At 44.4% G+C, this 21,424-nt stretch overlaps 2 protein-coding genes across 2 annotated transcripts; one reads left to right on the top strand and one right to left on the bottom strand.

Moving 5' to 3' along the window:
* The first annotated feature begins 2,750 nt into the window (after window positions 1-2,750).
* On the top strand, window positions 2,751-4,448 carry LOC6527349. The gene is made up of 2 exons (XM_002088405.3): window positions 2,751-2,850; window positions 3,499-4,448. The coding sequence occupies exon 2, from the start codon at window positions 3,525-3,527 to the stop codon at window positions 4,347-4,349; it is 825 nt and encodes a 274-aa protein (XP_002088441.1). The 5' UTR covers window positions 2,751-2,850; window positions 3,499-3,524; the 3' UTR covers window positions 4,350-4,448.
* A 5,277-nt stretch (window positions 4,449-9,725) lies between these two features.
* On the bottom strand, window positions 9,726-12,691 carry LOC6527350 (segmentation protein paired). The gene is made up of 2 exons (XM_002088406.4): window positions 12,318-12,691; window positions 9,726-11,802 (listed from the first exon to the last, which is right to left on the bottom strand). Exons 1-2 carry the CDS (start codon window positions 12,382-12,384, stop codon window positions 10,031-10,033), a joined length of 1,839 nt encoding a protein of 612 aa, XP_002088442.1. The 5' UTR covers window positions 12,385-12,691; the 3' UTR covers window positions 9,726-10,030.
* Between the last annotated feature and the right edge of the window lie 8,733 nt (window positions 12,692-21,424).

Here is a 21,424-nt window from a genome sequence, read left to right on the forward strand (position 1 = left end):
CAAAAACGTGGCTTAAACCAACTCGGCTAAGCATGATTTACAGTTTTCAGGCTCTGTTTTTGCTTATTTTCAAGATGAGTAAGCCGAAGTTCGCTGACAAGTTCAAGTTCAACGATCATAAAAAGTGAAAAGAGAGCAGGAAAGTGTTTTGTGGATAATGTTTGTCCATTGCGGATAATCGAAATTAATTCCAGCATGAATTATATATGCATTTTCGAATCGAAAATCACTTTTACTCGAATGCATTTTATTATGTGCTTTTGTTCTCCTTCGTTGTTATACCCTATACTCTTGCGGAAAGTGGGATCGTTAAGAACATGCGGTGGAAATATTGGATTTTATTTTTAAAATCTATAGTTCACTAAATATACATATCTACGATCAAAACTGTTTTGTATAATACTTAAAGGATATATACGACATATTTCTAAGGCAACAAGTCAAAAATATCTAAATTGCGTTAGTTTATACTCAAATTTACATAATATTAAGTAATTTATATATATAACTCTCCAATATTAGGATATATTGATGTTTTTTAAATTAATTAACATCTTTATTTAATATTATTCAGGAACAGGTCAATTAAAGCCTTTAACCTAAATGTTGTCTTAAGTAAATAATCTCTTAATTATAAAATATAATTTGTTTTCATCTTAATATATAGGAATAGGTCAAATTTCGAGTAGTGAGGTTTCAGGTAAATAATATATTCATACTATCATCTTAGAAGCAGCCCAAAATGTCTTCTTTTGAGCCTGCGAATTGGGATAGCCCCCTGTAATCTCCGGGCGAGACGATTACGGTGGGCAGTTAGTCGGTCGTTGTATCTGCTTGAGAAGAACGAGATTTGGTCTTCAACAAGGCTCAGGTTTAAATCATTGTGAAGCGTTTGGCCGCTAACGAACCAGTCACAGCCAGTGATTTATCTTAATGTTTTGTTCTGGACGGTTTGGAATCGTTTTCGGTGGGACGCAGCCGCCACTTTAAAACCAATGTGATTTATTAAAAAATACATTATTTGTGTTAAGTTATAAGGTATCTTATAGTTCGGCAACTCGAAAATATTAATTTTGTTGTTTTATTATCAGTGGGAAGGTCATTTAAGGGCTGTCCCCGCATTTTCCGTTCAATTTCATGCGATCGACGACCCGTTCACATAATTGGTGTCAATTTCGAGTGCAATAAACATCCCAACAAAACAGTAGTAGCCACAGTAACATAAATAAGGAAAAAGGGCGTCGCCTATGTGTTACCCACTACTTCGTTTACATACTAAGTATGGAAAAGTTCCACTCACCACTGTTTAATATAAATAAACTTCTTTCAAGCCTAAATTAAAAAATTTTCATATTTTCGAGGTTTCTACGGACGAATGGGCATGACCTATAAGTTAATTTTTAACAAGCCTAGCATACCCATTTGCATTAGAAGTAAATGGTATGAAAACAACAACAGTAACGAGAATTGCACTTTGCAGACTGTTAGTTAACATTGTCACTTTTGTGTGCATGTCTGTATACATAATTAAAAAATTACTTAAAGGTAATGTACGTAATGATTTCCAAGTACATAAAGAATACCTATGATGAATGTTAGTTCCCCATTTGAAAAAGAAAACAATCGCGACTTTAACGCCTAGCCTATAACTCAAATAATCATGACCACAAACCGCAGTAAACAAAGAGTTTCTGCCTATTAGGTACTTCCCCATGATTAATGGGTGGGGCTATGCGACTTGGGGCAGCTTGTTGCTTAATGTTTAGTCTCCATGTTTGGCTCCATTCTAATATTCTCCCCTATTCCACCTCCCTGATGTTCTGCTTTCATTTGACTTATCGGTGTGGCGTGCATTAACAATCAATACGCCATGTCAGGCACCTGAATTAGTTGGGAAATGAGTTAGGAATCGACGGGCCCAAACAGCGTAATAGCCCTATGGAATAGACCAGGAATATATCTAATTCAATCATGTCGAAAATAGTCACTAATGCGCCATGTTTACGAGCCTTACTTGGGCCATGAAAACGCATATCCTTTTCTGTAGGAAAAAATAGATAATTTAAGAAGTAATTATGTTGGACTATGGGACAAAAAGATACAAGAAATTTTATCAACCAAATCGACTTTTTATATATGTATGTGTCGCGACTTCAGTGCTAAAGGCAACCAAAATAATATATAAAAGAAACAAAGTTACAAGAAAAAAGGATATATTAGACGTATGTAACCTTGACATTGAATAGCACTTATTGTTAGGTTCCTATGTTCCATTAAGGTAACAAGTTCTATATTGGAGTATTAAAAAACATTGCACTTGGTATGTTTTGCTAATTGTCAACCATCAATTCGTCTGAACGTCCTTCCATTAACATGCAAAACAAAAATGGAAAGCTAACGAACGATGGAAAACCGAAGCATACATACTCTATACCCGCTCGTTAAAGCTTTTAATATGACATTTCAGCATAATTTATTTCGTAAGATATGTTTAAGAAAGAAATAAGGGTAATATGTCAATCCATATGTTAATCCATATATCTCTTGCAACTCTATATCTATTAAATCCTTCTTTAGCATCTACTTCTATCTAAAAATCAATCTTTTGTCTCAGGACTTTGCACTACAGCTGAGCATAATGCACGCAGATTTCATGCTGCCTCGTGTCGAAAGGGTATTTAATTGGCCACGCATGTGGCTGCGCTGCATTCAACGGCGGCCTGAAAGGCGGCTTCAGTTGCCGTTGGTGAGCCAAGCGGCTAACAACGCCCAATTGGCAGCGGAAAGGAGAGCGGAAACCGGAAGCAAGAAGCAAGAAGAAGACCGCGCCGGATAGGGTAAAGTCAAAATGTGAGTGTCTCCTTGCCTGCATTTCGTTGTTTGCCCCACCGCCTGTGTGTCTGTGTGAGTGCGGTGAGCTCGTGATTTGTTTACCTGTCAAAATAATAAATATAACTTTTGTTTTCGTGGGGCATAAAATACGGCCAGTTGTTGCTGTTGCCGTTGGCATTGCAAGCGGATTCGAGCAACCAGCCGGCGAAGGACTCTCGACGCCTGTCAGCCGCTTCCTTTGCTCCTCCGTTTCTTGGCCAAGTGCAGTGTCAAAAGTCAAGCGAAGGATAATGTGCCTGTCCGACAAGCAAAACGCCAGTCAATTTTGACTAACCTATATCCAAAAGCAAATCTAAACTTGGCCCACTTTAAGCGCAAGAGATCAGTAACGGATGTGAAAATATGTAACAAAGTTTTTCTGTCATTGAATTTTTCAATTATTATTCAAAATTGAGTAGGTTAATTCTAAATATTTTTCACAAGGCATAAAACTATGTTTTATTAAATATGAGCCCAATGCTCAAGATTAAACTTTGTTGTTAGTTAGAGGTTTGGTTGAATTTTAGCACTAGCCTGAAAGTATGCTATAGTATTACCCTTAGTGAACTCCCCTCATTTACCGCTAATAACTTTTTAAAATGACTCTCTCATCTCAACTTTTGGCAGGCCTGCTTGTATAGAACTGAGCCAGGATGTCCTTGCACCTTCGTGGTCCTATCTTCGCTAGGCTCCTCTTGCTGCGCCGCAGCCTCATGAACCAGTCCCCCGTAAGGATTGTCTCTGGGCCTCCTCTTCCTGCCCAGACTTTCGGAACATGCCTCAAATCCAGCCTTTTGAGACCGGAGCAGGAGCAGCCGAATCGTTTTGGAGAGGATTACCGCATCTACCAGCAGAACGTCGACTTGGATGCCTTCTTCGGCGAAGAGCCGAAGTACGAGAAGGTGTCGGATGTCTGTCTGTTAAATGACCACTTCATCCTGGTTAAAATGCCGCCACCAGATCCTTCTCCGCCTCCTTCAAAGTCCAAGATTTCGCGTTGCTTCAAATGCAACCGTGGCAGTCGCGTTTCTCCCATTCCAGAGGAATCGGATGAGAAGTCATCTCCGCCACAGTCCAGCTGCCTGCAGCCCTGGTCGATAAAAAATCCGGACAAGATGGAGGTCTTTGATTCCACTACCGGGTTAACCACTACCAATACACCAAGGCGGGGTCCTCAGGCAGCTTCCGTGATAGTGGAGCAGCCGCATCCCACGCTGCAGCTGGAGACGATCCAATCATTGGCTTCCGGACAGCTGCAGGTGCCTCCCGCGAGTCGAGGACCACTCCACTGGTTCCTCTGGCCCTTCCGCCGGCGCTTGGACACCAGAAGCAAGTCCAAGTCCCAGCTGGTTGCCGTTCATAAAACCTACTTCGTACGATGGAGCAAACCGCCGGACACACTGTGGCATGGATTCGGCGTGGACACGCTGGAGGAGAAGAAGCCGGAGCTTCGTCGTTGCCGGTCAGCGGTTTTCTGAATATATATTCTATATATGGTATATATTTACTACTCTTACTATCTTAAGGGTCCATTACTGAAGAACACGAAGGGTTTCAATAAAGATTTTAAAATGCTATATTGATTTATATTCATCCAAACTGCCTATTAGAGATATATGTAAGTAACATATAAAATATATATTCGTAACTCAAATTGAATTCAACTTTGAATTGAAGTGCTTCTTTAAAAGTTTAAGCTTGGCTGTAATTTACATACCACACTCCCATAATATAACCAAAGCCCTCATGGGCACATGTCAAACTCCAATTTCCGCATGCAAAATTAGTGGCTGCCGCCGCAACTTCAACTTTCCACATTGTGTGCGGTGTGGAGGAAACTCAGCGGAACTGCAAGGCAATACAAAGAAGTCAAGAAACAAAATACGAACCACGTAAATTGCCAGGCCAATGCAGATAAAAAGCAGGAGGTCGAGGAATAAAAGCGGAGTTAAACTTCTTTTTCAATGGAATTTGCACGCGTCCATGAAGCCCGAAAGTCTGCGGCATCTAGTGGGGGGGAAATAGGGGGGAATAGGTGGGCTTGGGGCTGTTGCTTCATTAGCTTTGGGGCCTGAAAATGTCGGGCAATGTCGTTCGTTACTCCCGCCACGGCCGCTAGATGGCGCTGCCGCAGGAGCACCACAACTAATTACGAGGCAGCTCGCCAAGACCCGGCCATAAAAACAAGTTCATGATAAAATGCCCAACTTCGGGCGGGGGTGAGGCTAGGTAGGGTGAATAGAGGTGGCTATGGACTGCCGGGCATTGCAAGCACCCTGCGCCACCATATACATACATAATAATAAAATAAAATTAAAACCGTCACGCCAGGCGTCAGTGCAAGTCCCCACAGTACCGGCACAAAACAAAGCCATCGAAACCCCAAGCGAACCGCGTCCACAAGGAGCTGCCACTGAGGCTGCTAGCTGGGCGGTGCACCCAAGTCCATATCCACGTCCGCCTCCGTGTCCATGTGCTGGCCAGGTCGAGAGCGGATCGGGCCAGCGGGTCACCGTAATGAACCATTAATATGCCAGTTCCCCCGCAGAAACGCGGCGATAAGAGCAGAACCCAGCGCTTTTCCTACATCGAAAATCGAAATCGAACTGCGAGAATTGGGCATTGAAAACTATTTGGGGTAACAAGAGATCACCTTTTTAGATCCATTTTTAATATATTAGTATCACTTATATTCTAAAATATTTTTAAAAATGATATTTTATGTAAGTAATTTTATTATCATATACATTACAGAAAATCAGTTAATGAAACACTTATGCAACTAGTTTAAAATAAACAGAATTGTGAAGGTTACACTTATGTATACATTTTTAGAAAAAATATATTTTTCTCCCAGTGCATAAGAGCTCTCCATTGTTTCCCCGCCGCCGCGAAAGGCCGACTTGTGCTTATCATTAATAATAATGTCGGCATGAGGCGAGCGCATTACCATTTGGATTGGGCCAACTGCTGAATTGGATGGTTTATATTGCCCGAATTGTTCATGAAATTGGCTTTGAGCTATTGTGTGTGAGCGGGAAATTTGGCGGTTGGGGCTGTGGAGGCACCTGCTCCGCTGGGAAGGTAAATGCAACAAGCGCAGATCGAGCTTAAAGATAGTATTTATTTCAAAGGGGAAGTTATTAAAAGGCATAAAACTACATTTATAAAGAAAGTGAGAACACTTATTATTAAGTGAACATTTTGGCTCTAGTGGGTTAGAGCACCTAGAAAACCTATTATTCTTACATACACTCTAAGAAATGTATTCTATCTACACATTTGTGCTTAGAAACCTTTTGTTGTATAACTAGGACTAAGGCAATATGTTGAGTAAGATATTACCCGTCCTTAAGATTACTTTCCTTACAAAATATTCAAGGTTACGGAATGCCCACAAAGGCAGTTACCTTATTGACCCCCTACCAGCCGATCATCTTTTGCATATCCGACTGCCAATACAACTTAAATTGGCAGCTCCGCTTAATTGGTGGAAAGTAGCGTAACCGTTCCGGCCACGTTAACTTTGGCACTCCGATCCGAGGGCGATGGAACCGCTCAGCAGCCAGCCGACTTGGCCAGAAACAGAAGACACTTGCTGGGCAGGGATGCCAAAAGGAAGCTGACAAGTTGCCAGCCAAGGAGCAGCAGATCCCGCCAAGCATTCCAAATCGATTACGACTGTTTTTCCAAAGATCAAAGAGCGAGTACGCTATGCAGCCATCCCGTTTTCTCCGCCAGCAAGGTGTTTATTAATAAAACTCCAACCATTTCGCCGTCGAAAGAGACGCATATATAGGGCGAACGAAAGAGATGGCGCGAAACAGCAACAGAAACAGTTGGTGGTACGCAAAGTGTTGACAATGGCCAAACTTGGCACCGACTGCGCAACGACCTTCGGCCGGATACGCATCCTAGGGTCCTAGGGTCCTCGAGCAATCATCGTTAATGATGGCAATGTCCTTGTGCGCCCCGATTTGACAAATCAATTTGTGCGCTAACAGCATGCGCTCGACTCCCAGTCCGCTGCAAGTCAGTGGGATAGCTCGCGTTATCCTTGGACGAGCCAAGGACTCGCCCAATATGCACACATTACAGCCTCTTCTCCGATCTCCTCCTACATCGGCGTTGACAGCGTTCACAGTACGAGTAGTTGGCCCAACCGAAATGTTTGCCAATACGGCTGGAATCTGTTTGGACGGATCGTGGTGTGCCAGTGTAGCTAACAAAGCTGACAAATGGTCTCAGAGGGTTGTAGATACTACAATCCCAATATCTCAATCAGTTTTTAATGTGTGTTGATTTGAGAGCAGAACTACAAAATGCATCTCTATGAATAAGTGATTCAAATTCAACGTTTCCCAAACACTTGGTTTAAAGTTAATACGGATTTTTTTATTAAAACTTTCTTATTACCCTTAAAATGTAAGAGAGCTATCTGAAAGACCTAGGTTATTAGGTAATTCTTATGCAAATCGACTAAATACGTTTTACAACCATTCTATTACATAAGTTTTAAAACAATTTTATTAAATAAGTTTAAGAACAATTAAATGTTTTCTTATTTTCTTCACCTTAATTAATTGAGAGTAATAATTAGGAGTTTGAAAAATAAAATCCACGATTATGTGTATATTCTCTCTTGTTAAGATAAGCAATTGTTAATAATATATGTAATCAATGGAAAATGTGTAGTCTAAAAGTTATCTTACGTATTTAGAATGTATTTTTTAAATTACCAAATTAATAGATCCATTTCTTTGTCCATATCTAAATATATCTAAATATATTTTTATGGTATTACGACCTCTGCAGTGACATAATTTTAAACAATTTTTAATTCATTGCTTCATTCATTTGGAGCGCTTCGTTACAATCTGCGCAATCCGCCTACATGCCATTATTATCCTTGACTTATAGACTCTCATCCGCCTCGCATAGCGCGATGCCCAGAGCTCTGCTTTGCACAGGACACCTCATTAGCAGGGATTATCGCAGCAGTTCGAAAGGAGCGGAGAAAGGACTCTACCTCTACCTAGCACGAAGTACATCCTCTACCTGACTTTGACTCGGCTGGACTGACTGAGTGACTGAAAGCTAAGCCTTTCCTACGCGGCTGGCTTAACTCTTGCCTGCGAAAGGAGCCATTATCCTGCGAGGAAAGGGGTTCGTGTCCCGGCTGAGCGATGCGCTCCGCGCACGAGGACGAAGAATGACAGCAAATAAAAGTTTATGGCACCATCGTAAACGTAAACGGGCCGAAAACGAGTTGACCTGGTCCGAAGGGCTGTGCGCCGTTTACTGCATTCTTCCTGGCAGCAAAGGATTATTTCCGAAACGGCCTAATCCTGGCTGCGCGAGAAGGGAGTGCGAGTGTGAGTGCGAGCGGGACAGCCAGCCACTGATGCTACAAATCCTTTCGCAATCTTAAGGACACCTCCTGGAACTGGAAATTTTTGATTCGCAAATCGCTCGCAAATCCCTATTTTGGGTTAGTCCACCTTGCTGTCGAGTAAATATTTTGAGGTTTTGCGCTGCTTATGTGCCAGGCAACGCCTGGGTTTATTGGTTCATCATCGGATCAGCAGGTAGATTTCGATCTCAATCTCAGTCTCGATCTCGATCTCGATCAGATGCCCAGCAACAATTAATAAAAAAATTAAATTAAATTTCATCTCGAGTCGCGTTGCGTCGTTGTAAATTACTGTTTTCCCTGCCTTTGATGTTCAACACTTTGTCAGCTCATTAATCACGGCCTTTTGGGGAGGGCATAGTGCCACTGCCACTGCAGGGAGATCGGCATATGTCCATGATCTCCGGGTAACCATAAGTTCCATTATCGCCACAGAAGCCCCTCAGTTTTTGGAGGTTACCTCGTCGAGCTTTTCTTCTAGCAGCTTTGCTGGGTAATTTTATATCGCTACCGAAAATTAATGCGTAATATTTTGAATTTAATGATTCGCCGATCGAAGCTTTCTTCTCAGCTACTGTGGCTGAAAATGGGAATTTTCAACCCATCTCAGTGGGCAGCGAATTAAAATCGTAATTGGTTTATTAACCCAGTTGGCCATGTTGGGCGCTATTAAATTGGCATTACATTCTGTGTCTAAAGATGGTAGAATGGCTGTTAACAAGGTCTCAAGTCAGGAGATTATGGTTTCAGAAAGATCTCAGATCTAAATGGCTTTTGTGCAATCTATGCGATCTTGCAAATCTTGCACTCTACCTGGAAAGTCCTTTGCCAACTCCTAAGTCGATTGTAAAGTCAATATTTACTTTTGCCGTCGCTGGCCAGAGATAAACAAACAGCGATTAGGAGCTCTTTCTAGATTAAAATAATAGAGCCAGTGCCTTAGGCTGTCTGAGCTGTCTGGAGATGGAGGTGAGGATTCAAGGATAATGACTTCATTAATTGCCATCGCTCGGATCTCTCGGACACGTAGAATGGGTAGGCAGATCCCCGAGGATGAGGTGTGAATTTGAGGTAAGTCGAGGAAACGAGGGCAATTACTCCGCAGGGCAACACTCCATTCGATGGAATCGAGGGGGCAATTAACACCTTGGTTGGAGTTGTCTTCGCTATGTTGATGGAACGTCTGACCTTTCGGGAGTTTTCTCTTTTTCCGGAAACTATACGATCTATACGATCTTCGCTCACAGCGTGATCTGCAGTTCCGAGAGCAGGAATCTCTCACCCGGGGCGACTGTTGAGATCTCCAGCCGGGGTCCGTGGAATGCGCAGCTACTTAAAGGCTCTAATGGCCCAGAGGATTTCCCATTTCCCATTTCCCGCTGCGTACGGAAGCGTGTCAAGGCTGCTGAATGGCCAGCGTTTCGAGTGAAAGATCATGGCGTACGTTGTAAATTAGCATAGATATTTTTATTTAAAGGCACTTGCTCTACTTAGGCTACTCATCTTAAACTCTAATCTTAAGTTGGTGCTATGTCCTAGGCTTATTTCTACGGATTGGAACTATATTTGTTTGGGAGCGAGTCTGTCAGCGGTTTTCCCAAACGGAAAATGTCTGTACTGCTCCACACAAAGAAAATGTTATTTTTATTTTTTCGTCCCCTGCGAACATCTATATGTACATCTTTGGCGACACCTGCTCCTGCTCCTGGAGGAGGAGGTGGAGGATCCGTAGGAGGATCTCCGATTCTAGTACCAGGTGGGGTAGAACGGCTGTGGCGGCATCGTTGTGTAGTTGACCTTCGAGGGCGAAGGAAAGGCGGCGGCATTGAAGTTCTGCGGCATGAAGTGCGCCGACGAACTGGGCGGCGGATAGTGCGGATGTGCGCCCGCGTACTGCGGATGCGGATGTGCGTGCGGATGCGGCGCATGGGGATGTCCGTGATGCGAGTGGGCGTGGCCGGGTGCCGGATACGATGCATACTGCGGCGTATGCTGATACGGATGGAACATCTGGTGGGCGGTGACATCCAGCGCGTGGCTGGTCGAGCTGGTGGAGTTCAACGAGTCCTCCGGCGAGAGTGGCGCATTGGGGCGCAGTGCCTGCATGGAGCTCCAGCCGCCGTACAACTGCGACTGACTGGCCGCGACCAGGTCCACCGATTCCACCTTCAGGGCGGCCGATAGCTCCTCACTTCCAGCACTGGCATTGGCCAGCGACTGCGAGGCATCGGCTCCCGAGTGGCCCCCACTGGAGGTCACTCCAGCTCCGCTCACCACAGCGGAGAGGCTGTTGGGCGTGGGTGGCAGTTGGCCAAAGGCGGAGGACACGGACTCGTTGGGGCTCTCGTTACGTGGCATCGTTTGGTGGGCTTCCGTTTCGGTGCCGTAAACAGAACCCAACTGCGTGTCATAGCTGGAGACGATGATGTTTCCGGTGGGTGTGGTGTTGCCATTCTCCCCCGGCATTATGTAGCTGGCTGTGTTGGCGCTGGGATTGTAGAACTGATGGTGATGCGGCGGAGTGGTGGTGATTCCGGGCGACAGGTTGCTGCTGGCCATTGGAGCTGCGGCGGATACGGATATGTTGGCGTGGCTGCCGTAGAAATCGTACTGCTGCTGGTACACGGTGGCCGGATCCAGGGTGCCCGGCATCATGGCCAGCGGAGCCATGCTGGACACGCTTGATACCACACTGGGCAGGGAGCTGGATGTGGCCACATGGCTCACTGAGGCAGCTGCTCCGCCAGGTGCTCCGCCCGAGACCGAGGTGTGCTGCTTGCGGAGACGAGCACGCCGATTGCTGAACCACACCTGGATGCGTGCCTCCGTGAGATTGGTGCGCTGGGCCAGCTCCTCACGGGTGTAGATATCAGGATACTGGGTGCGTTCGAAGGCGCGCTCCAGTTCGTCCAACTGGGAGGCGGAAAAGGTGGTGCGGCAGCGGCGTTGCTTGCGCTTCAAGGCGATACCCGGCTCACTTTCACAGTCGGAGATGTCCTCGTCGGAGGGCTTGCCGTTGTTGTGATGGCCGCCGGAGACATCCGAGCCGCAGGAACTGGACGCCTTGGTGCCATCACCAGCTGGAGATCCAGAGGCAGAGGACAAATCGGTGTCCAGTGGAGCATCTCGGCCACGCACCAGGCGCGATATGGCGGAGACAGAGGGTGCTGTGCTCCTGTCGCAGACTCCCTCGCGGATCAGCTTCTCCCTGATCTCCCACGAGAACATGCCCGGACTACTGCGCTTGTACTCCTCAATGCGATTCTCGATCTCGGGCGTGGCAATCCTCGGCTTGGAGCCACCAATCACTCCTGGCCTGATGGAGCCAGTCTCCTGATAGCGATTCAGGATCTTTGAAACGCATCCGTGGGACACGCGCAGCTGTCGGGAGATCACACAGGGCCGAATGCCATCGGCGGCCATCTCGACGATCTTGAGACGGATGTTGTTGGGCAAAGGACGACCGTTGATGAAAACTCCACCTAGTTGATTGACGCGCCCCTGGCCGCTGTTCATGTCTGGAATGGAATGGAATGAGGAAATGGAAATTTAGACAGGCTTTTCCAATTTGCTAGGTAGCGCGGAGCGCGTGTCACTTGATTTACGACACCTTCTTCGACCGGAGTTGACTTCCCGGGAAGAGGGAAACTCGGAGCTAAGGTCGAAGGTCAGAGGCGCGCGACTCTCCCGCCGGGCAACTAATGGCCATTAGAGAGTAGCCGACGGCCTTGGTCCAAACTGTGATCTTTAGCGGCTTTTGAGCAGTCATTTTAGAAAGGGAGATATATGGAAATGATCAACTAGATACTGCAGATTTATAAGACGATGCTTTAGAAGATTGGTTAAGGAACTTTAAGTTTTAGATTATAATGTGAGTAAGTAATATTTGAATTGAATTTAAAGTAATTTAAGCACATCCCCAATAAGTTCTTTGTAAATCCAAAGATGTGTGTATGTTAATTTGAGAAACCCCAGATCCTAAAGTGACTGCTCAGAACAATCTGGATGATATATCAAATAGATAGACACTCACCTTGCATGGTAGAATATCCATTGAAGAAGGGTCTGTGCATTGCGGCAGCGAAGGCGGTTACGGTCATAGTTTCTGGAGCTCCAAGATGCGTAAAGCTGTCCCGGCACAAAACCGGCGGTAACTCAGTCTTGAAGTTCGTATATCTTATATCACTTGATTATCACTTTAGTTCTGGACAATGGCTGCGCACTTTGTCAAAGTCATAAGTAAGCGTTGCTAGTTAGCTGATTAACCGATTAGTTGCAGCTCGAATATCTGTGTATCTTAGTACGCAATCTCGATAAGAAAGATGAAACGGAGGCGAAGGCGATGGCGAAGACGAGAACGAGGACGAGATGCGGTGTGGCTCGTTGCGCTGTCTGTGCCTGACTGACTTCACCATCCGAACGCCGGCCAAGATCGTTGCCTTTCTGTGAAGCCCCGGCCCAGAGACGTCGGCCATATCCCACTGCCACTTGGCAGGTAACCACCACGCGGACCAATCGCAGCGCTCTCCACAACTGCCTCTCGCTCTGGCTCACACACCGACTTCCACATCGACATCGACCCATATAGCACCCATCTCGCTCGTCACCGAAGGGGCGTCTCAGCTGGGAGAGCACCGTGGAATGGGCAGAGAACTTTGGATGGGGAGCAAGTACGGGAGCAAGGGAAGCCCTTGCTCATACTGCTGGCGATCCTGGGCTTTCCATTCAAATCCTATGGTTCCACTTGTTTCCGGAAATTAATTACCGCATCAAGTGGTGGACCTAATGGCATCATGCACTTTACGCGTAGCATATCCTTTATCGATACCTCGTTACAAGGATAAGCGAGTACTGAATGGAATGATCGTCCTGTTGGGAGGGGCTTGGTTTACACTCACCTGAGATATTCATTGGGGTTCCACTTGACCCCGGAAATCAAATTAGATATTCACTGGAACCCATAATGCTATCGAGTACGCGTTTAACACTCTTTACAAGCGTAATATATCCTTTATTGATACCTAATTATGGCTTTCATTTATATTGGCACGCGAGTAGCCCCTTTTCTCTCAGTTATTTGTGGCTTTCGGAAACGGTCAACAAGGGTTGTCATTTTACATTGAAATTATTTAAATGAAAAAGTGATCAGAACTATCGGTTATAAGCTGTTAAAAAATATTTAAAAATTGTGCTTCTGTTGGATGTTCTTTTTGACACATCGAGATCAGAAACTTAGATATATTATATAGAAAACAAAAAGTAACGAACACTTTGGATAAAAAAGGCATTCATACACAGATGTATATAACTTCGAAAATGTTGCAATAACCTAACAACAGCTCACTTTCCAATTAAACATTCAACCAAGTGGCTTCAGACATCCTTACCATGACCACATCCTTGTCATGCTTTGGCAACCATTATGCTCCGCTGCTCAGCCCTACAACATCGATTCTATGGCCCCTCGTGGGTTTGATTAATTATGGAATTTCACGCAACAAAGACCCTCGAAAAGAAGTTAAATAAAACCGCTGGCAAAGAAAAGAAAGCGCCGAGCGGGATAACAACGAAAACCCGAAAGCCGCGAACAATGGAGAGCGCCAAGTGTTGCAAGAATTAATGATGGACCCCACCCCAAATGCGCTGGAAACGCCAGCGAGCAAATTGGCCCACAGAGACGTGACCAATGCGCATCCTCCTCGCCAGGATCCCTATCCCTGTCCACATCCAGATGCAGATCAAGGACAACGGAGGCCGCAAGGCAACAAAGGTTGGGTTTCTACTGCTCGGTGCGGCTGCCCGTTGGGCGTTTGGTTAAGCAAACCCAACGGGAGGAGTTCGCAGTACGAGGCACCCAGTATGGAGTGCCTACATTTTCGCCTGGCAGGATAGCAAATGTCCCCGATGACCTTGAGTCCATGGCCTGTGATCCTGTGATAATTCAATTATCGCAAGCACATGCAACTCGAATCGAATGGAAAGGCGCCTCAATTCGCAATCGATACCCACTTTCCGATTTGATGCTCGTTGATTTCACAATTTGGCAGGACAATGAGCGCTGAATAGGCAACTCATATAACGCTAATTTCGCGCTATCAACGCTTGGCAAGGATCGCCTGAGATCCTGCAACAGGATCGCCACTTTGGGTCGAGAAAGGTCCTGGAAACAGTAGGAGGCATCGCTGCCATAAACGCTGCGAGTCAGCTTCGCTCGCATTTCTACGAATCACGAATCAGCCAGCGGGAAAATGAAGACACATCCGTGCAATGAATAAGGATGCTAAGAGACTTTTTACGATGCCACCCAGGGTGCTATGAATGAAAATCCTCCTCGCGATCGTCAACTTTCGCCAGCGGATCCTTCGTACCTGCGAGCCTTCGTACATCTCCAAGACTACACAGGACTCGACTCGAATCACATCTGATTTGGAGGACCTGCTTCGAGAGGCTCGTGCGCTCAATCGATGCAGACAAATGGCTATATAATCGATGAACACAATGCATACATTGTGCGTTTCCTACGATCAAATTCACTAGCGTTTCACTAGCTTTATATACTACTTGTTTTAATTTCAAACTCAAAATCTTTGAAGGTGAGCATGTGCTTTCAAGCCCTGCTTTATTTATGATCCTTAATTATGATCCTGTCAACAAATTGTAAATAATTTAAATATACGCCAAGGTAATATAGTGCCAAAGGGAATTCCTATTTAACTTTATTTAATCAAATCATTTTTAATATTAATAAAGTAAATATTCAGTAAATATTCTTCCTTTCAAACTGCTTTAAAAATGTGTTATTAATATTTGCTGTGTTCATTTGACCTTTCCCTAAGATTGAAAACACCGGCGAAAGTTGCGCAACACTTCGCATGCATTTCTTTTATTGCCAGGCTATAAACTTTAGTATACCATGCAACTGTAGGGTAATAAAGTGTAGTTATAGTTATATATTTATAATAAAATGAGTATTTGAATCAGAAATAATTCATATTGCCATGCCATTTATCACGTACATTTGATTGAACAGTATCGAATCAGCATCGAACCAGCATCGAATCAGCATCGAACCAGCATCGAGCATAAAAGTAACAGTGCTCAGAATTCTAGGGTACTTTTCCAGCCTATCCTCTCGCAGTTTCTGCCGCTGTTTGTGTTTGGCAATCGATTCGCTTTGGCCGAACGTAATATGGTCTGTTGTCACACATTGGAACGGCCTTGATTGTTTCACGTTCCCTGGCCCTAATGTCTTTATCAGGCCCTTTGGCATAGTGGTTCCTTTTTCTGTTTCGTTGGATGCTGTGGTGTGCATCGAATCTGCATGTCCACGGCCCACAGAAGGAACTTCCCGTTGAACGCTCTACGGGATGCTTAGATAATGAACTATTTAGAGCCATGATTTTCAGAAATTAGGGAATTCTGGCAGGAATATCTTAACATGCCGTGGCATGCCACTTCTTGGGGCGTCGTATATTATCCTCAGTTAGCAAGTCCAAGTATTCAGATTGTAAGGAAAATCGCATTATTCATACCTAATGCAATAATAAATGGCGTCTTTTAAAGACCAATTTATGTGACTCTCATTTTTTTAAATGTTGTAAATACTTGTGTAGTGTCATATTCCATATATACTACTTAATTTACTTTAAATTCCTCCATTAATCTTTGTTTCTGGCTCAAATCCTAAGCCCTCAGTTGATCCTACGCTTCTGCGCTGATCCTCAAATATTTCCACTCGTTCGGCAGACTGACAGGCGGCGATTGACTTTTTCCTAATCCGCAGTAAGTTTTAGTAAATACGAGTCGCAAAAGAGTGCTCCTGGTCACGGCCCATCCCATCCCATCCCATCCCGAATCCCATCGCGAATCCCATCTCTGAATCTCCCAGAGCGAGTTTTCTCCGGAGTCCTTTCGTAAATCGCAATCCCCGCTAAAGCATGCAAACAAATAGCGGCAAAGTGCGAGATTAGAGGGAAAGTCGCACCAGCTTAGGTCCTGGATCCTGGCCATCCCGCGTCCTGGATCCCGCCGATCGCCAGTTGACTTTTTCAAATATTTTGGAAAAGTTCTCGAGTGCTGATCGCCCGATTATAGCGGATAATCGCATTACAGTCCGTCGTTTTATTGATCAACATTTGTAAACGATTTGCCATGGCATTTGGGGGTGTGACAAGCCAAGCCAAGTCCACATCCAGGTAGTCATCGTAAAAATGCTGCGGCTTAACGCAGCCCACGCCCACTCTAAAAAAGAAAAGGGGGCGAAAAGCTGAGGGCCTTTCCCGATCTGCGATCTCCGGGCGATTAACCCTTGCTCCTGGTAGCAGTTTAGCCGGGCTAATTGAAGGCATTAGTTGTTTGTGGGTCGCGAGCTGGCTTCCGCAGAACTCCTTTGTCCTCAAATTAGCATCTCTCATCGCATCCTTCCATCGATCGCAATCGGCGGGAACTTCGCGCCCCTGCCCACAATCGTTTGGTTTTGGCACTACGACCACATGACATTCGTCATGCACTCAGGGAAAACACTTAGCAGAAAGGGTTCATATTGATATACTGATATAGTGTGCCATAGTGATCTTAAGCAAAGTAAGGAAGTCTTTAGTTGTTCAGGAATATATAGTTTAGTACCTTAATTAACGAATTAAAGTGGGAATGGAGATGGTCTTTATTTAATAATAAATAATATTATTACTCTTGTTTATTATCTTCATGTGTATTTCGATATTTACATATCTTCCTGTGTATTTCGATATTTACATACCCCTTAGTATGATAATCTTCTTGTGTATTTTGATTTTTAAATACCCCTCAGTATGATTATCTTCCTATGTATTTTGATATTTGAATACCCCTCAGTAAAATTATCTTCCTGTGTAGTTCGATATTTGAATACCCCTTAGTATGATTATCTTTCTGTGTACTTCGATATTTGAAAACCCCTCAGTAGGATTATCTTCCTGTGTACTTCGACGTCGCAGAGTCTGGCTGACTTTTCGCCGATCATGCAGCAAGTGTCCCAGGGCAAAAAGGGGAGCCCCTGCCACATACACCCACTTTCGAGAAACTCATTAGCCTGGGGCACAACAAACGCAGCTCGGGGCACAAACAAACCAATCCCGGGCCAATCGGCTGCTAAACGTTGTCGGCACACATCTGAGACGGAGGCCAACAAATTGATCATTAAACAGAAGGCGCAAAGGTAGGCGCAACCCATCTTTGTCCAACAGAAGATCGGCCTCACCATCGGAGCATCGGAGCACCAGAGCATCGGAGCATCAGGTCGAGATCAAACACCTGGGCCCTCGACATGGCGAAGAAAGTGACGAGGCCGCGACGTCAACAAGATTAATATGTTTTCCGGCCGGGTTCGTCGAATGGTTCCATCTCCTTCCACAGCCACAGCCACATCCACATTTCCCATCTTCAGCCACCAGCAACCTGTTGTCCAGTTCCCCGATTTGTAATTGCCCTGCTTTGTAGTCGATCAGCTTTGATCGCGGATCGATCCTAAACTCGTATATCCAGCGAAGAACATCATTAGTTGGCTCTGCGTAGAGTCCACAAAGTAGGTGGCGTTTTTCTCACATCTCGAGTGTTTCTATGGAATCTCGATTTGGATTTGGAGATCTTGGATCTTCTCTTCGGCGGCGTTTGTCCATTCGCCACGGTTTGCATCGGATGTATGCGAATTTAAATAAAACAAGAGAGAACGCTATAGTCGAGTTCCCCGACTATCTGATACCCGTTACTCAGCTAGTGGAAGGGAGAAGGAGAGTCTTAAACACAGTTTTTGGCGGTTTGTAGGCGTTATAGTGGGCGGGGCAAAAAGTTTTTTGGCAAATCGATAGAAATTTACAAGACTAATACAAAAATGAAAAAATATCAAAACATTTTTCAAAAGTGTGGGCGTAGCAGCTTTGGGCGGTTTGTGGGCGTTAGAGTGGGCGTGGCAAAAAGTTTTTTGGCAAATCAATAGAAATTTACAAGACCAATACAAAAATGAAAAAATATCAAAACATTTTTCAAAAGTGTGGGCGTGGCAGTTTTGGGCGGTTTGTGGGCGTTAGAGTGGGCGTGGCAACATGAATCGACAAACTTGCGCTGCGTCTATGTCTCTGGAGTCTGTATGCTTAATCTCAACTTTCTAGCTTTTGTAGTTCCTGAGATCACAGCGTTCATACGGACGGACAGACAGACGGACAGACGGACAGACGGACATGGTCATATCGACTCGGCTATTGGTCCTGATCAAGAATATATATACTTTATATGGTCGGAAACCCTTCCTTCTGCCTGTTACATACTTTTCAACGAATCTAGTATACCCTTTTACTCTACGAGTAACGGGTATAATTATTCAATTGTTTCATTAATCACTGGCTCTGGGCTGCGTTTTCTATTAAAAAATGCATCGCCAATGGAAAATGGACTCCAGAGCCAGTGATTATTAATACATTAGTACAAAAGATTCTTCGGGTTTATAATATAGAGGATGTGAATCGAATTGTTAAAAAACTAAACTAGATAACTTAAGGTTTTGGCTAACTTCAATTCCCATTGAACTTAATTGGGCGTAATTCCCAACCATATTAATAAGAACTACAAATTTGACCTGAAGAAGCAAACAGCAGCAAAAAACTTGCCCAAAAATTGTGAGACTCCAAATCGATCGGGAAACATAAAAAATATGTGCTGCAGTTCACGATAAAAAGCCAGGGCATGGCGAATTGGGAGGCTGCGACCGAAACGCACACTTAATTTCCGCTTAATCAAACAGAACAGCGGCTGGTGGCAGCCACACCAACCCACATCATCTGGAGCAGGCGACCCTCCGACCCAATCCTCTCGAGGAGAACGTATGGCAGACGCAAGGGCTCATTTGCATGCCCACTTTGATGGAGAGCGATGGGTGCCGGAGCATGAAGAGCTCGCCCCATTGCGCAATGGTAGATGCTGGATGGTGGATGCTGGATGGAGGATGGTGGAAGTGGGTATCTTGTCTTCTTTCGGGAAGCTGCTAGCAGTTGGCTCCTCCAGTTCTTTATCGGGGCAGGATTTCAAAGGAAAACTGAGAGTTTTCCAGGAACGTCTGCCAGCCTTGTAATCGCAATTACCATGGCCAAAATATCAAAAGATAATGCAATCCTGGCCAGACAGAAAACATCTCGAAACATATATGCAGATCATTGATTCGGTTTATGAGTTGCCCAATTTAATGTTTAAACTACCAATTCAAGGCTACTTACTTCATTGCAACTAAGTAAATTAGTACTTAATATTTATTTAATCATTTTCTGTAAATGTATTGCTAAGTTCCTAGACTTTTCCAGAGAAAAAAGTTGTATCCAAACACCTAACAAGCCCACTAGTTTCATCCTATAAATCAAAAGAAGCCTAATTTATTAATTTATTTTATTTATTTTTTATTGCCACGAATATTTTTGGCAGCCACACGACACCTATACAAATAATGCGCATATAAAACCGCAATCATCGCCATTACCGAACAAACGCGAAATCCATTATCTCCTGATCAGTGGATCGTAAAATCGGGCATCTTTCGCTGGAAGGATACGGAAATGTCGGAAAAAATAGCGCTGCGATCAGCGAGCGTGAAATCGCAGCTAGCATATGAAAAGGATGTACATAAGATCCTGGCAAAGTTCCCGAAAAAATGTGTGTGCATGCGGAAAGGAAGTGAAGATGGCAGTGAAGACGCTGATGGGCATTTTATGACGGTTAGGATCCTGGGTTCCGTTCCAGCTCTCTCTTCTGGGGAGGTAGAGCTGGAGATTCAGGTAACTGCCTACGCTAGCAAACCGATTATATCCGAATAAACAACTTTATGGCGAGCCATTTGGTGCCTTAAAAATTATGTCAAAAAAGAGCGAGTTTCTGGGTTTATTGGGATCGGGTGTGAGTGTGGCCCAAATCCATTGTGTTGGCCAGCAAAGGGGTTTTTACGTTTTCGACTTTTCCTTTGACTTTTTGACGGTTGTCTTGACTTTTTGAACTGCTTCGATTCCAGGAAGTTTAGAAGCTGAACTATATATTCTCTTGCTTGCAGCGAATAAAGAATGGAAATGTGTACTTTATACATTTTTGAATTTTTCCCTAAAAAGAGTGTAATGGTTTTAGGGTAAATTTTGAATAGAAACATGTACGTATAATTTGTAGAGTAAAGTGGATTACACCCCATAAAAAGTCAAATTACCATATTTCTATGTGGAATGTAAGAGTTTCAGGCGGTTTGTTCCACCCTAAGCCGCAAATAAAACACCAAATGATGCATTATTTCAGGCGAAGCTCCGCCCATGCTGACATTTTCAGAGAACCGGGTGCCTACCCGAGGAAAACTCCGCCCCAATAGTGAGGAAAAAAACACAAATTTACCACAATACTTCGCTGCGTGGGCGTACCGAATCGAAGATTCGTCTTGCTCTTCTGGTAAACGGTGCGGTTAAAGTCGCAAAAGAGCCCAGCCCATCCATTTGACCATATGAGAGGAATCGAGGAAACCAAGCGGGGTTCCTCCGCCGTGGTGACCTTCAGGCGGGAGTGGACCTACAACTGGACGCCCTACTGCAAAATCCCATCCCGTATATCGTCCCATCCATGTCCATGGGTGTGACGTTCTGGTTTCGGAATTGGTCGCGCATCAGCGTCGCGCCGTGACCTTGAGGGATTTGCGACTCCTCACCCACCACTCAGTATGTGCGGTTTGGGCTCTGGTCGCAGTTTGGTCGCAGTTTGGTCGCCGATCTCCGTCCGCGCACAGCGAGGTGCGATTCCCGGGGAGATCGGCTGAGAGTTTCGCAGAAGATGCGTAAATATTTTGGGTGATTATTTTAGATAATCTTCGCCTAATGTCCTTGGTTTGTCTCAATTTGCGAGACAGGAGGGATATTTAAATGCTTCGAATGGCAGTTTATTTGTTGAATTTCAGCCAGAATTTGGGTATACTATTATAGATTGGCGTTTAGACTATCTGTGTTTGTAAAAACATATATTTTTCCAAATTAAAATGTAACATTTTCATTTACAGCTAATATTTTCTATATATAAATTATTATATTAACATATACATATATATATATTAAATAACTTGATGTATTCATACTTATGTGTTGCCCACAATTATAA

This window comes from Drosophila yakuba, chromosome 2L, assembly GCF_016746365.2.
Source record: "Drosophila yakuba strain Tai18E2 chromosome 2L, Prin_Dyak_Tai18E2_2.1, whole genome shotgun sequence".
Taxonomy (NCBI): Eukaryota; Metazoa; Arthropoda; class Insecta; order Diptera; family Drosophilidae; genus Drosophila; species Drosophila yakuba.

Coding starts and splice junctions, on each gene's coding strand:
- LOC6527349 (XM_002088405.3), top strand. CDS start 3,525: ATGTCCTTGCACCTTCGTGGTCCTATCTTCGCTAGGCTCCTCTTGCTG.
- LOC6527350 (XM_002088406.4), bottom strand. CDS start 12,384: ATGACCGTAACCGCCTTCGCTGCCGCAATGCACAGACCCTTCTTCAAT. Junction 11,803..12,317: donor TGGATATTCTACCATGCAAG/GTGAGTGTCTAT, acceptor ATTCCATTCCAG/ACATGAACAGCGGCCAGGGG.